We start from the raw sequence: 17482 nt of genomic DNA on the forward strand, positions 1-17482 counted from the left end.
GAGATTCAAGAGAATGAAAAGTAAGCATGCCTTGTAGAAAGGCAGTCTGAAAATAATCATCTGACGAATTATTGAAAGGAAAATAGATAAAGTTTTAAAATAAAGACATCGAAGAAATTTCTTCTGGACGCGGTCTAAAATAAGCTTATAGGAAAGCTCATAAGGACACCAGATAATCGACCCATATTCAAGAATGCTACGCACTAATGAGACGTAGAGTGTACGTAATACATTTGGATTCTTGAATGGTTTGGATTGTCGCATGATGAATCCTAGAAGCTTACTCGCACGTAGAGCCGTAGAAGTTATATGCGAGTGAAAAGATAATGAAGAATCAAAAATTATCCCAAGATCTTTCGCCTCAGATTGACGCTTTAATGAATTTTTTGACATAATATAATTACATTTAATCGGCGTTCTTGACCTAGAAAAAGTAATACAAAAACATTTGTTAGTATTAAATTCTAATTTATTCTTTTTTGACCAACTTTCAAGTGAACAGAGATTTCGCTGTAATATGCAACAGTCCAACTCATTGCGAATTGGTGCGTAATAATTTCAAATCATCCGCAAAAAGTAAAAATTATACTCCATCCATGGCTTTGACTACCTATATCATTGACTAATATGAAGAACATAATTGGTCCAAGATTTGTTCCTTGGGGAACACCTGAAAGAGTTTGAAAGACTTCAGATGCACACCCAGCGTACTCGACATATTGACAACGATGCGAAAAATAAGATTTGAAAAAAAATACAAAATTAATAGATCCGCCTACTGCACTCAGTTTAGTTAAAAGAATCATGATCAACTCGGTCGAAAGCCTTTAAATTATCCGTATAAATTGCATCAACGATAGATTCGTAAGTTCAATACAAGCATATTATGCCCCTATAAGATGAGTCATCTATTTTCGTGACAATGAATTATTTTGACTATGCGAGTCAGAACTCAAAAAATACCTACCTACTTATTCATTTAATTAAAAAAAAAATTGTGGTAGGTAAAAAGAATAGAGGACGATATTATTTCAAGTCAGATACCTATAATTATTGATTGCAATGATAATAATAACGACTTTCAATCAGAATAATTATTCTTTACATCAGTAGGTAGGTATTAGATTTGGCATAATGTTTTGTTTTCTTAAACAAATAAAATGCTTGGTTTTTTTTACGAGGGTTTCACGATCATTAATTCTGTGTGCGAAAGGAAGAGGGCGATAAGTCTGAAATTTCGTAAAATGAGTTGCGTATACAAAACTAACCATAATGCATATATGCGTAAAGCATAAAAGGGACCAGTCGAATTAACGCAGCTATGTAAGTAAATTTTGTATATTAACAATAAATGATGATTTATTTTTCGTAATATGTCGAAAGAATAAATGCGTTGAATGTAATCATCTCGCAGGGAATTTTAGTTTTTATCACACGCCGAAAGAAATACAGCGTTGAATCGCGCCATCGCCGTATTGCTTTCGACCATTGGCGCTGTTCACACCAGTTCGAGTTAAACGTCATCGAGTCATCGCTATTTGCTGTTCCCGCTTTTAGGCCAGTGTTGCCATGTCTACTGAAATTTCAGTAGATCTACTGATATTTTTTGCCAATATACTGAATTTTTGATTTTTTTTCGAAATTCAAGAAATCTACTGATATTAATTGTGTTTCTCCATAATTGTAAGTTTACTGATGATTATTTTAATAATAAACTTGAAATGATTTACGCACGATCTTTTTTAATGTGTTACACTTCTAAATTGTAGTCTTAAATTATATCTAATATACTACATTTTCCAAAATCTACTGATATTTTATGAAATCTACTGATTTTTTTGTCAAAATCTACTGAAATTTTAAATTTTGACTTGGCAACACTGTTTTAGGCTGTCAAACGTTAAAGTTGGTTATTGTTCTATCTACAGTTCATTTTTGATAGTAATAATATATTTTCTTACTACTTTATAAGCTATAATTCAATCTTATTACTATGTCTCGTGAAAGAATCGAATTAATCATGAGGCGTGCGAAGGAAATGTCTCAAAATAACACAAGTAAGTAAATGTCATAACCTGAATATTATTACAATAATTAGTGACGATAATTCTTTAAACCAACAATTTCAACGAATATTTAAATTTACTCAACAGTGCTGCACATATTATCATTAGCATTATTTTATAGTTTCAGATTACATTATCATTTTCCATTAGTACAGTCATAATGAATTGATTTTTGAAGTGATAGTCTTACAAGGAAGATTATTTTATATTTATTTTATCTTAGTTTACTATTGATTATGTTTGTGTTATTGCAGGTACTGAATTGGCTACTAATTATGATATACTGAATGCTTCTCGAATCTGTAGTCTTACTGAAGAACAGTCGAAAGTAGCCTAAGAAATAGAAGTCACGATGCCATTTTCTGATTCAGGAGATAATAATTTAGCACTAGCTGAGCCAGCTGGCTCTCGCCAGTCTGTCTCGCTAGGTCTTGCAGACAGCTTTTCGTCATAGTGACTTGGTGTTGGATTTTAATATAAAAATTGTAAAGCGTGTATAGACGGCGCCATAGTTTTCCCTTCGGGATGGATTTTCATTCACGTCAGACAATTGAAAATTTAGCTGATTTGTCAGTTTTACGATCTGCATGTCGTCACTGCCAATACAAATTTGGAGTCATGTGCGTAATCTATTCTGGAGTCTGGCCTTCTCAATATCGTCTGACACCATTTCAGGCTGCTAGGCCTAGCAGAACAGCTGGCAATCGCCGATTGCTACCACTGTCATTTTAATTTTAATACAATATATGTGTAGGTATGTGCATTTAAACATGATAAATAATTATACATCTCAATCGTGATTATCATAAATAGCGATCCAATATAACGCGAATATTAATCTCTTTCGGGTCCCATTTACATAATAGAAAAAGGTTAGCAGCATAAAAAATAAATTTAAACATTATTTTGTTTCATTTTCTATAAAAAATAAATGGTCGGAACCATAGAATAATATTTAAAAAATCATATTTTGATTTAAAAATTAACCTTAAACAATATAGTTTCCCGGTGCGGGACATTCATATCGAAACAAATGTTGATAAATAATGAAGCAATACATATTATATCTGATAAAAATAGGAATTTATAAGACCTAAAAATGTGAAATCAGCTTAAAGAGGCCTTCATACAGCAGTAGATTGATACAGGTTCATGACGATAATGACGATATAAATGGGTAGGTATATAAAATCACAAATTTAAAAAAAATATTGCAGTTTATATGTACAAGAAGAGTAGAATTAGGTTGGGATAACCTTCATCCAGCAGTGGATTAATCTTGGTTGATGATGATAATGACGATATTAAGAATGGGTAAATATAATATCAGCAATTTTGATAAATATAGCAATTCATATGACCGACAGAAATTCAAACAACTTAGAGAGGCCTTCATCCACCGGTGGATTGATTCAGGCTCATAATGATAATGGAAATATAAATAGATATAATATAATATCACCGATTTTGATAAATACAGCAATTCAAATGACAGAAAGGAGTCAATTATCCAAAGAAATTTTGAAATTGGAAAGCCATTATCCAGCAGTAGATGGGTTCAGGTCAATGATGAATAGTAGAATCAGGTTGCGGAACCCTTTATCCAGCAGTGGATTGATCCTGGTTGATGATGATGATGATTATGATTATGATGACGATATGAATATGTAGATAAATAACATTAGAAATTCAATACTGTCAATAATACAATCAACGTAGAGAGGCCTTCATCCAGCAGTGGATTTATTGAGGCTCGTGATAATAATGGCATTATATATAGATAGGTAGATAATAATATAATATCACTGATTTTGATAAATATAACAATTCATGTGTAAGTAAGGAGTCGAATAAGGCTGAGGAGGCCTTCATCCAGCAGTGGATAGGTCAAGATTGATGATGATAGGGACGATAAAAATAGGTAGTTATTATACAATATGACTCATTTTGATAACTATAACAATTCATATTAATTTCTTTCATTGTTTGCAATGGCAACTTTGTTAGTTTAATATGACTATATTGTGATCTATGGAAATTAGTAGCATAGGTAATTATTCAATAAAAAAAATAGTGCGTAACAGCCACAAAGAAGTATTTAAAAAAATCAAATTTGGAATATCATGTTATCTATGAAATGGCGGACAGTGGCGCACGCTCCTGTCAAAAGATATTATACGTAGTGAATTGTACCAGGATTATGGTTTTTTCACCGGAAAAAAGTGCGCCAATGCCTACATTACGATATTTGAATAAAAATAATCGAATTTGTTTGTCAAATAAAGGATTAGAAGGTCTTAAGCGACGAAGACGTCATTCTGTTGTGCGTTAAAAGAAGTATGGCGAATTGTATACGCTATATGAGAAAATATCGGTTATAAACGTCACGTTTCTGGAAAATCATCGGATATTTCTCAAATTTGGTCAATTCAATCGGTAGATAATTCGGTAGCGCGCATTTCGAAGTGAAGATGTAAAAATAACAATAAAATGTCGCTTAAATGAGCTGTTGGTGTATTTTCCAAAATCTCTTAGGATAATAATATATAGGAGACTAGCTGAGCCAGCTGGCTCTCGCCAGTCTGTCTCGCTAGGTCTTGCAGACAGCTTTTCATCATAGTGACTTGGTGTTGGATTTTAATATAATAATTGTAAAGTGTGTATAGACGGCGCCATAGTTTTCCCTTCGGGATGGATTTTCATTCACGTCAGACAATTGAAAATTTATCTGATTTGTCAGTTTTACGATATGCATGTCGTCACTGCAAATACAAATTTGGAGTCATGTGCGTAGTCTATTCTGGAGTCTGGCCTTCTCAATATCATCTGACACCATTTCAGGCTGCTAAGCCTAGCAAAACAGCTGGCAATCGCCGATTGCTACCACTGTCATTTTAATTTTAATACAATATATGTGTAGGTACTCGTATGTGCATTTAAATATGATAAATAGTTATACATCTCAATCGTGATTATCATAAATAGCGATCCAATATAACGCGAATATTAATCTCTTTCGGGTCCCATTTACATAATAGAAAAAGGTTAGCAGCATAAAAAATAAATTTAAACATTATTTTGTTTCATTGTCTATAAAAAATAAATGCTTGGAGCCACAGAATAATATTTTAAAAATCATACTTTGTTTTAAAAATTAACCTTAAACAATATAGTTTCCCGGTGCGGGACATTCATATCGAGACAAATGTTGATAAATAATGAAGTAATACATATTATATCTGATAAGAATAGGAATTTATAAGACCTAAAGATGTGGAATCAGCTTAAAAAGGCCTTCATCCAGCAGTGGATTGATACAGGTTGATGACGATAATGACGATATAAATGGGTAGGTATATAAAATCACAAATTTAAAAAAATATTGCAGTTTATATGACCAAGAAGAGTAGAATTAGGTTGGGATAACCTTCATCCAGCAGTGGATTAATCTTGGTTGATGATGATAATGACGATATTATGAATGGGAAAATATAATATCAGCAATTTTGATAAATATAGTAATTCATATGACCGACAGAAATTCAAACAACTTAGAGAGGCCTTCATCCACCGGTGGATTGATTCAGGTTCATAATGATAATAGAAATATAAATAGATATAATATATTATCACCGATTTTGATAAATACAGCACTTCAAATGACAGAAAGGAGTAGAATCAGGCATGGGAGGCCTTTATCCAGCAATAGATGGGTTCAGGTCAATGATGATAAGGACGATAGAAATAGGTATAATATAGTAGTAGAATCAGGTTGCGGAACTCTTCATCCAGCAGTGAATTGATCCTGGTTGATGATGATGACGATATGAATATGTAGATAAATGTAATATCACCGATTTTGATAAATACAGAAATTCATATCACAGAAAGGAGTAGAATCAGGCTAAGGAGGTCTTTAAGTAGTGGATTGGTTTAGGTCGATGATGATGATGATGACGATATGAATATGTAAATAAATATAATATCACCGATTTTGATAAATACAGAAATTCATATGACAGAAAAGAGTAGAATCAGGCTAGCGAGGTCTTTATTAAGCAGTGGATTGTTTCAGGTCGATGATGATGATGATGATAATGATGATAATGACGATATGAATATGTAAATAAATATAATATCTCCGATTTTGATAAATACAGCAATTCATATGACAGAAAGGAGTAGAATCAGGCTAAGGAGGTCTTTAAGTAGTGGATTGGTTCAGGTTGATGATGATGATGATGATAACGATATTAATATGTAAATAAATATAATATCACCGATTTTGATAAATACAGAAATTCATATAACAGAAAGGAGTAGACTCAGGCTAGCGAGGTCTTTATTAAGCAGTGGATTGGTTCAGGTTGATAATGATGATAATGACGATATGAATATGTAGATAAATATAATATCACCGATTTTGATAAATACAGCAATTCATATGACAGAAAGGAGTAGAATCAAGCTAGGGAGGTCTTTATTAAGCAGTGGATTGGTTCAGGTCAATGATGATGATGATGACGATATGAATATGTAAATAAATATAATATCACCGATTTTGATAAATACAGAAATTCATATGACAGAAAGGAGTAGAATCTGGCTAGGGAGGTCTTTATTAAGCAGTGGATTGGTTCAGGTAGATGATGATGATGATGATGACGATATGAATATGTAGATAAATATAATATCACCGATTTTGATAAATACAGAAATTCATATGACAGAAAGGAGGAGAATTAGGCTAAGGGGGTCTTTATTAAGCAGTGGATTGGTTCAGGTATATGATAATGATGATGATGATGATGATGATGACGATATGAATGTGTAGATACATATAATATCACAGATTTTGATAAATACATACATTCATATGACAAAAGGAGTAGAATCAAGCTAGGGAGGTCTTTATTAAGCAGTGGATGGATCCTGGTTGATGATGATGATGACGATATTAATATTTAAATAAATATAATATCACCGATTTTGATAAATACAGAAATTCATATGACAGAAAGGAGTAGAATCTGGCTAGGGAGGTCTTTATTAAGCAGTGGATTGGTTCAGGTCGATGATGATGATGATGATGACGATATGAATATGTAGATAACTATAATATCACCGATTTTGATAAATACAGAAATTCATATGACAGAAAGGAGGAGAATTAGGCTAAGGGGGTCTTTATTAAGCAGTGGATTGGTTCAGGTATATGATAATGATGATGATGATGATGACGATATGAATGTGTAGATACATATAATATCACAGATTTTGATAAATACATACATTCATATGACAAAAGGAGTAGAATCAGGCTAGGGAGGTCTTTATTAAGCAGTGGATGGATCCTGGTTGATGATGATGATGACGATATGAATATGTTTTTAAATATAATATCACCGATTTTGATAAATACAGCAATTCATATGACAGAAAGGAGTAGAACCGGTCTAGGGAGGCCATTATCCAGCAGTGGATTGGTTCAGGTCGATGATATAAGAATGATAGAAATAGGTATAATATCACAAATTCGTTAAACCGATAGTAGTAGAATCAGGTTGCGGAACCCTTCATCCAGTAGTGGATTGATCCTAGTTGATGATGATGATGATGATTATGATGACGATATGAATATGTAGTTAAATAACATTAGAAATTAAATACTGTCAAGAATACAATCAACGTAGAGAGGCCTTCATCCAGCAGTGGATTTATTGAGGCTCGTGATAATAATGGCATTATATATAGATAGGTAGATAATAATATTATATCTAAAGGCCGGCCTGTTGAAGTTTTTAACCGTCAACCCATAAAAAACACATTAAATTGGTGGACGAATCCAATATCCTAAGGAGACTTTTGCCCAAATGATTCTTAGTATGGATTTCTACAATTTTTCAGTTGTTTTTTCTGGCAGCTCAGGTGCGATGGTAATTAATGTAATTAAGATAATCGTCTTGCCAATATTATAACGCGACTTGCGGCAACGACAAACGAATTCAAATTCGCAAAATGCAATTAAAAAGGTCGCATTACAAAATTGATGGTTTGTTTTATTGCAGGTAAGTAATGGTAAACCATTTTTATAAAATGCGTGTAGAATATGTTTTTTCATAATTAAATATCGAATAGCTTTTGCGTACCCTACCACTAATATAAATACAAATATTGGAAGATTTTGTCCGCTGACCCGTTTTATGTTCTAAATGTATCATATTGATACCTATTAGTATTATCAAGCAACAATACCGTACCTACATATCGATAAAAAAGTCACATACCTACTTGTTTATTTCTTTAGATATTTAAGTATTTTGAGGATGCTCTGCCCAAACTGGTCTATTTGATTATAAACTATTGACATTGAAGAATTTCATCAAATCGATCGTAAGAAATTTCATCTTCAAAATACCAGTGGCGTACATCTGTAGATGCGAGACATCCTTGAAAATATTCGTTTGAACCTACTATTATAATATTATGTATTGCGTAAGCCGTAATTGCATTCTTCTAAAGGTTTTGCAATATAATATTGCTTCAGATTTTCACTTAGTCATTGTATTACGTTAATATTTATTGTTGTTTAATTTAATAAAACGCATTTTTTTGTAGTACTTATTCCACTTTTAATCAATAAATTAGGACCGGTTTCGTTCGCATCAGAGGGACATTTTCAACTGAACAAGGGAAGATTCAGTTGAAAATGTCCCTCTGAGGCGGACGAAACCGGTCCTAATTTATTGATTAAAAGTGGAATAAGTACTACAAAAAAAATGGAGCCATTGTCGAAAACTACCCAATCAAGACTCGTAACTGGACAAAATCTGACATTCGAATGAAATTTTCAAAATGGCGTCCTATGGTAGTTCGTAGTTCCATTTTTGGCCATTCTACAGGTAAGTTTGTAGGTGTGTAACGTTAAAAAAAAGTCCCGCCGTCCCATTTAATACTTCAGATTTTCACTTAGTGATTGTATTACGTTAATATTTATTGTTGTTTAATTTAAAAAACGCATTTTTTTGTAGTACTTATTCCACTTTTAATCAATAAATTAGGACCGGTTTCGTTCGCATCAGAGGGACATTTTCAACCGAACAAGGGAAGATTCAGTTGAAAATGTCCCTCTGAGGCGGACGAAACCGGTCCTAATTTATTGATTAAAAGTGGAATAAGTACTACAAAAAAAATGGAGCCATTGTCGAAAACTACCCAATCAAGACTAGTAACTGGACAAAATTTGACATTCGAATGAAATTTTCAAAATGGCGTCCTATGGTAATTCGTAGTTCCATTTTTGGCCATTCTACAGGTAAGTTTGTAGGTGTGTAACGTTAAAAAAAGTCCCGCCGTCCCATTTAATACATTGTACGCTAAAGGCGCGCCGATTAGGTGGCCATTCGACATAATTAGCATTATATTTAAATGTTGTTATTAAAAAGTAATTATCTGATATATGATTATATTATGTATTTGATTTAAATACTTACATATTATAAAGTGTAAAGAACTATTCATCACATAAAACGACTGGTACCTAGATACATATTTCATTAAAACACTTTATAATATGTACTTTCGTACTTTTTCCACATTTATTCCATAATGTTGATATTCAACCGATTTTATCCTAATGGACATTTTCAATTGAATAACAGTACAAAATATAGGTAGGTACATATTATTGCATAAAAAGTCAATTAAGTATAGAGGACGTGGGAGTCGATTGTTTACTTGAACTAACTTGTTGGTGATATTTGTCCTTATTTATTAAATGACTGATTTATATACATTAAGAAATAGCGTAACTCCAAAACTGTGAAAAATTTGCTGTGTTTAAAATTCACCTACCGTAGGTGTATGTATCAAAAAAGGTTCCCGACCAATGACAAAAACTTGAAAACGATTTTATTGCTTTTGTCGCATGATACGTACAAGAAGTCCACAACTTAAAAATGAATTATTTTCCATACGATAGTATGTATCATCATCAGCTGTAGTACATACCAATATTGTATATAAATTTATGTTTACATTTTAGATATAATAGTGCAACCATCTATAGTGCTTTTAAAACAATATGAACGGCAGGTTTACATAGGTCGTAAGTGCATTTGCTAGTCACGCAGCCTTCGCTATCGAGGCTTGATAATTATATATTATATACTTACACAATATTATATATGTGACATATTATAATATTTAGGAATATTATATTTCATCCATTGTTGTTATTTTTAAGTTAATAAGTCAAAAGAATAATATCAACTAAGATTTAATAACAATAAACAAAAATGCAAAATGTACAAAGTGTTTAAAAGTACCTTATATACCTTCTAGAGGAAAGTGGTATAATGGTCCCTATATCTAACGGGTACGAGTGGCAAAAATATTAATCAATAAATTCCAATTGATTTATGTTTTGTACTAGGTATTCTATTAGTCATTATTTACGACCGGGTTATGCCTTCTGGCTTCTTCGTGCACTATGCGCACTCACCGATCGTAAATGCACATTGACATAATAAAAGATTGTTAAAACCTTCTTACCTATTAGTAAAGGATCAAGTAAAAAACAAATTTTGATTATCTGAAGTGTTTGTGAAAACTCGTAATGAATATATTACATACTATTAATACATTCAATAGGTAAGCCCGTTAAAACGTCATTTCCCGTAAACAATGGAACCAGCTAATGTGAAATATCACGAAATATACCTACTCACTAATTAAAAACAAATAAACAATTTTAAGCTATAATCCATAATCGTCAAAACTGAAGTGATCTCGGATTTTAAGAAAATACGTAGATCAGTTAACAAACGCGCAGGTTAAGTTTTTTTTGTTTTTTCTACCATATTACTATAACATCAAATTATAGTTTCATGTGTGAACTCCCAGATTGGATAAAGCAATGAACTATTAGAACCAAGGTCAACTTGTTAAGGCAAATGGTATGCACTGCAACTGTGTTATACCTATTTATATCTAATATTTTCTTGATAAAATAATTTATTATCAATGGTATTAGGTAATATATATACACAATGTATCAATGTCGACTAATTATGATTGTATCATTTTGATAACTTCCGAAATAAATAATTATATCGGGTTTATATATTTCATTGAAATAATACTATGATATATAATTTATAGTATTAGGGAGTAGCAATTAACAGAAAACGCATGTCCTTACATATTTTGCATGATGAATATAAAGTGTTTGAAAATGGCCTGTAAAAATGTCAAAAAAAACATTACAACATCAGTACCTATATATTAAAATTGAATATCTCAATATGTCCAACCACTTGCTTGAAACACAAAAGTACGATTTGAAGTATCTTTCGTACGAAACTTTTTCTAAAGGGTTTCATTAACCACGTAGGTCCGATATTCCCCATTTCACCTATCCATAAATCCATATAATATAATAATATGTTTTCATATTATATATTTTCGTAGTATGAACATAATATACGAAATCATTCAGATTTGGTACGATTTTAATAATACACTAGCTGTCAGGTCCTTCTCATTATGGGAGCAAGTGTGATTTGTTATTTGATAGTGAAAATAAAAGTAGTTTAGTAGAAATTTTAAACTTTGATTTCAATAATAGGTATATAAAAAGTGGAATATTATTAAATATTATAGATATTACTATTAACAACTAATTCTTCCACTCTTTACGTAAGCGCTTCATTAATTTTTCTAAATAGTATAGTATATCTACTAATAGCAGCGTTTCTATATAATTAAGTATCGATAAAGTCTCTTGCACATATTATCAATATCATTTATTTCATATTTCATTGTACCTACTACATCGTACAACTTATTTTTCTGAAAAACATAGGTTCCATAAATTATTAACGCATTTTTTAATTAAAAAATGTTGTAATATTCGAGTCCGTCCCAAAAAAAAAGGACTCCAGATGTCCGGTGTCTAAATCACTGATTTTGATAAATATAACAATTCATGTGTAAGTAAGGAGTAGAATAAGGCTGAGGAGGCCTTCATCCAGCAGTGTATAGGTCAAGATTGATGATGATAGGGACGAAAAAAATAGGTAGATATTATACAATATCACACATTTTGATAACTATAACAATTCGTATTAATTTCTTTCATTGTTTGCAATGGCAACTTTTTTAGTATGGAAATTAGTAGCCTAGGTAATTATTCAATAACAAAAATAGTGGGTGAACAGCCACAAAGTATTTAAAAAAAATCAAATTTGGAATATCACATTATCTATGAAATGGCCGTCAGTGGCGTACCCCGCTGTCAAAAGATATTATATGTATTAAATTGTACCAAAATTATGGTTTTTTCACCGGAAAAAAGTGCGCCAATGCCTACATTACGATATTTGAATAAAAATAATCGAATTCGTTTGTCAAATAAAGGATTAGAAGGTCTTAAGCGACAAAGACGTCATTCTGCTGTATGTTAAAAGAAGTATGGCGAATTGTATACGCTGTATGAGAAAATATCAGTTATAAACGTCACGTACCTGTAAAATCATTGAAAATTTCTGAAATGTGGTCAATTCAAACGGTAGATGAATCGGTAGCGCACATTTCGAAGTGAAGATGTAAAAATAACAATAAAATGTCGCTTAAATGAGCCGTTGGTGTATTTTCCAAAATCTCTTAGGATAATAATAATGAAAGATTATTATATCTTTTTAAATTACATTATTATATTCCATTAGTAGTAAACGACATGCAATGGGTGAAATGAATTGACTTTTTAAGTACTTATGTAATAGTATTTCGGGGAAGATAGCTTTATATATCTTTATTTACTATTGATTGTGAATGTGATATTGCAGGTGCTGAATTGGCTACTAATTATGATATTATAATGAATGCTTCTCGGAGAGAAGAACAGTGGAAAGTAGCCCAAGAAATAGAAGCCATGATGCCATTTTCTGATTCAGAAGATAATAATGAAGGTAAATTTAATGGTATTCAACAACCATGCTATTTTAGAGATATATCAAGACTACTCGAGGATTATTCAATTGTTTAGGGCTTGCGCAGACAGAGAGCGGTCGGAGTTCTGCGTTCAACCGACCGTTGACCGCTAGCGTTCAGGGACAGCAGACAGGTGGCGGTCAACAATAAGCGTTCCATTTGTTTACAAACGTTGTACTGACACAAGCGCTGCATAATGCGAGACCGCTATATTCCGACTGCGAGTGGAAGTGAGAAAGCACCGCTGTTGCGTACTCACTCCCCCGTGTGGTTTCGCTCTATGTTGTGTGACTGCTCAAATTACGGGAGGTACGGCGTTCTTTGTAATTCCGGGCATAGAACTCTAGCGTTCCAATTGACCGGCGCGGTCTGACCGCCGGCTGTGTACCCATACGGTATGAAGTCCATACAGTACAAAGAACGCCGAACGCGGAACGCAGACCGCCTGACCGCGCTCTGTCTGCGCAAGCCCTTAGCGATGGTGCCCACAGAACGCGTCAAGCGCCGCACTCGCGCAAAATTTCTACAAGTGGCGCATAAATCATTGAAAATACAACGTAATCGAATACGCCAGCGCCCACTGGATATGGCGACGCATTATACGCGCGCGCCGCATGAATCATCGTTTTTTTCGCGAATCACCGCTCCTCGGCGATACGAATGAAAGAAAATACAATAGAGTCCATTCATTGAATACGGCTACCAAAATACGCTGCTCGTGGCGTTGTCGATGGACGGGCGAAAAGCAATTACTTAATAACAGAGACCCATTGTTTTATTTTATTCGTGTCATTATATTTCGCTGGTTGAATAATGTCGTCGTAAATTTTAATTACAAGCCGCGAAATAATATAATATTTTTATTGCTTTGTTATGAGAGGCGCTGTAATTAATATTTATTTTGTGCTGCTTGAGCCGCATATTACATAGGTGAAGGGTAATGCGCGGGAAGAGACGTGTGATTATGGTTATGAATAAACACTGCACGCCCGCTCGACGCGTTCTGTGAGCGCTATCGCTTAGGTTGCGAAGATTTGTATTCACTATTAATAGATAGGTAAATGATTTCTTAGTGTGTTTATTATAACAAAACCTTTTTATGATTGCAGTTATTCAAGCTGCGAACATAATGACCCAGACACGAGCCCTTCTACATGATTACAGTTCAGAAGATGAAAATGAAGGTAAATTTGATGATACATATTAAACAATCAGGGTATTAATTTCAGATAAATGTATCTACACAACGTTTATTCAGTTCTTTAAGATGCAAGGCGTTGTATTAGCTATCGATAGATAAAAGATTTCCTATTATATTTTTTATGATAACTAAACCGTTTTTTGATTGCAGACATGCTGCGAGTACATCGACCAATACACAAGCACTTCTACTTAATGAAAGTTCGAGAGACCGAGAGACTGGTACAATCTAGTTAGAAATTGTACGAAAAAAGATAATAATATTGTAGTCAAGACATCTTTTTAGATTTTGCCAGTCTCTTGAAGAGTTCATCCAGCAGGTGAAGTGGTTTCAATTTAAAAAAAGTGTCGAGGCTAGTAACATCGTCTTTAAAAATAGCCTGGATGATTTGCAACAATTCCAGTCAATATTTTTTAGTCGCCGAGGTAAGGCAAATAATGTTTTTCTTGAACCTCCTAAATGTTTCGGAGGTCCAGTGCAAATTAAGAAGGAGAAGAAAAAATAACTCAGTATTCTACATATTTAATCGATAGATGGGTTTTGCTTCTCAATCACAGATAAATGAACCATATATGAATCCGGATAGTTTTCATGAAAGAATTGACAAGTAGTATTTTTATGTATGTACTCAAGTATTATTTCTAATAAAATAAAATCATATGTTCTAGGTATTATTTCTAACTGCTGTTAAATATGTAATGCCGCAAAAGAGTACGACACGTCGTACCCTTGTGGCACAGCATCAAGGGTTCCGTCGTCGTGGCCGGCCCTCCCTCACCCTGCAGCGGTGCTAGAAAAGCGATCTACGCGCTGCAGGTCTGGAATGGCGGGAGGCGCAAGAGTTGGTGATGGATCGAGTATAGTGGCGTGAACTTGTGCTTGTCCTATCCCCCAACGCTGGGTCGTGACAGGGTGAAAGAAGAAGAAGATTTATTATGTAAATGTATTAAAATAAAATGATATGTCCTTTGGTTTTATTTTTAACTATCTATCAAATTTCTACATATTGTTTCAAATATAAATGTACTTATTAAAATTAAACTATATTTTTATTAAATAATAACCTTCATCCAAGGTCCATTTACCTGGATCACCCAATGTTAAAACTCCAACTTTTTTTGGGTGCATTTGTTTGTGCATCGTTAGTGCACGTTTGTGCACGATTTTTTTTCGTTTGTGCACCTATAATAACCGAAAAATTCCAATTTCAAATTGGGTGTTCCAGCTAAACGTTGGGTCACCCAATGTTAAAACTCCAACTTTTTTTGAGTGCATTTGTTTGTGCATCGTTAGTGCACGTTTGTGCACGCATTTTTTTCGTTTGTGCACGCACATTAAGGGGGTTATTTGCATTTCAATTTGGGTGACCCAGCTGAATGCTGGATACTTGTGTCACTAAACTTAGATTTTTTTAAAAATTTAAATTGTAAACTCTTGTGCGTCGGTAGTAAACGTTAGTGCACGATTCTTTTTTGCCTTTTCACCTATATTGAGCACGCTATTTGATTTTTAAGTTTGTATGCAAAACCTGACTGCGTGAGTTTAAAATAATTTTTGGTACTGTTCGGTTATACCGGAGGCAGCGGAAAACGCATTTTGAAAATAGCCGATAAACTGGATTATTTGTTAGTTTAGGTTCGGTTAGGTTAGGTTTGGTTAGGTTAACCTAACAAATAATCCAGTTTATCGGCTATTTTCAAAATGCGTTTTCCGCTGCCTCCGGTATAACCGAACAGTACCTAATTTTTTTAGTGAATTCTCTTGTCGCATAACTAGTGAAAAATTCTGCATACTTTTTAATTTTTTTCTTATATAGTTCGTGAGATATTTGATATGAAATATTTGATGAACGTTAACTAGAACCACCCAACAAACTTTTTTAACTTTTTATTAGGTCATTATTTTTGTCTATTATTGGCTTACGTTTGTGCACGTGCTTTTATTGTTTTCAAGATTACATCGTGAGAGATATTATTTTTTTTAATTTAGTGACTTGATACTTAAACCAATAAATTTGCCTTAAATTTTTTTTGTTAAATGCATACGATTATGTATATTTATTTAAACTTTTTTCACGTTCTTTCAAATTTTTATCTCTTATATTAAGCTAGAAATTAGATTTTGAATGGCCGTCAAGTTTTAACACCAAACATTTTTTTTTCACATTTTTCAAATGCATTCCTTTGAGTAATTTAATTACATGATTTTTCATGAAGTTTTTATTGTTTTTCCATTTGAATTACGCGAAAAATTTGCATTTTTCCATTTTTACTAAGTACCCCGTCAAAATATCCCGAACAAAAACAACCGCATCCGTATGAATGGTCCGGTCAAAAGAGTTTCGTAACAGCCAACACTGCCCCTACCTACCTGTTTTCCATTTATGTACTAATCCAAGATTATCAACATCTTCGTGCTTCAATTTGGAAAGCACCTGTATATAATTATTTTTATTGGTGCGTCGTCAAAATATCCTTTGCGAAGCCATTCACAACAATCATAGATGTCACCAAAAACTGTTTTCACCACTCGAATGTCACAATATAATAATATTATATTATTTATCTTACAAATTATTGATGGCTTTCACTATAATATTATCTTTAGACTTCGTGCGTTCATAAATGTTTCGTTGTGCATTAATTTATGACGAGCAAGCTTTATATCCAACGCTAGTTACTTTAAAAATCTCTTTTTATTAATTTTAAGTACGTTTAATAATAAGACAACCAATAAACAAAATTATAAGTAGTTATTATCCATCTTATCGTTTCGAATGACAGCGAATAATTAGTAATAATTATTTAAATATTAGTATTTTGTCATATATTGTCTATTACTATATATTAACAAGTTTGTTGTCGTTGCCTATCAAACGTCACAATTCACAATCATCTGTCACATGAGATGCGCCTTTCATGTTTAGGGTACTGGATATACTATTTAATACACATTTATCCATCTATTTACCACATCCATGCTTAAGCAATTATAGTGGATAATAATTATTGTTCTCCCTAGAATTTTCCCAGCACCTATTAAGAGTGCGAAGTGCGAAAACATCTTTTTGGCTACATAAGGAAGCGCTGTTGGCGACTAAATGGGAGGAGCTTGTTAGTTTATAATGGAATTGCGGTTAAAAATGGGCGGAGCATGTTAGTTCACAGTTTTAACACGTAGCCAAGAAGATGTTTTCGCACTATACATTTAAGTATTCTATGGT

General features: G+C 32.9%; 1 protein-coding gene across 4 annotated transcripts; it reads left to right on the forward strand.

Annotated features, from left to right (window-relative positions):
* Window positions 1-1499: 1499 nt before the first annotated feature.
* On the forward strand, window positions 1500-15297 carry LOC147079583 (uncharacterized). 4 transcript variants are annotated; one of them, XR_015069946.1, is made up of 6 exons: window positions 1507-1557; window positions 1890-2057; window positions 12914-13036; window positions 14168-14242; window positions 14410-14578; window positions 14928-15280. XR_015069946.1 is itself a non-coding variant. In XM_085941950.1 (5 exons), exons 2-5 carry the CDS (start codon window positions 1994-1996, stop codon window positions 14493-14495), a joined length of 348 nt encoding a protein of 115 aa, XP_085798076.1. In that variant the 5' UTR covers window positions 1500-1557; window positions 1890-1993; the 3' UTR covers window positions 14496-15297. The 4 variants fall into 4 exon arrangements, 3 of the variants coding, with proteins under 3 accessions (XP_085798076.1, XP_085798154.1, XP_085798224.1); XM_085941950.1 differs by having other exon boundaries at window positions 1500-1557; window positions 14410-15297; XM_085942028.1 differs by having other exon boundaries at window positions 1506-1557; window positions 1890-2061; window positions 14410-15297.
* Window positions 15298-17482: the final 2185 nt, after the last annotated feature.

Source organism: Rhyacophila brunnea, unplaced genomic scaffold (assembly GCF_057557595.1).
Source record: "Rhyacophila brunnea isolate RB1 unplaced genomic scaffold, BYU_Rbru_1.0 scaffold_1, whole genome shotgun sequence".
Classification (NCBI taxonomy): domain Eukaryota; kingdom Metazoa; phylum Arthropoda; class Insecta; order Trichoptera; family Rhyacophilidae; genus Rhyacophila; species Rhyacophila brunnea.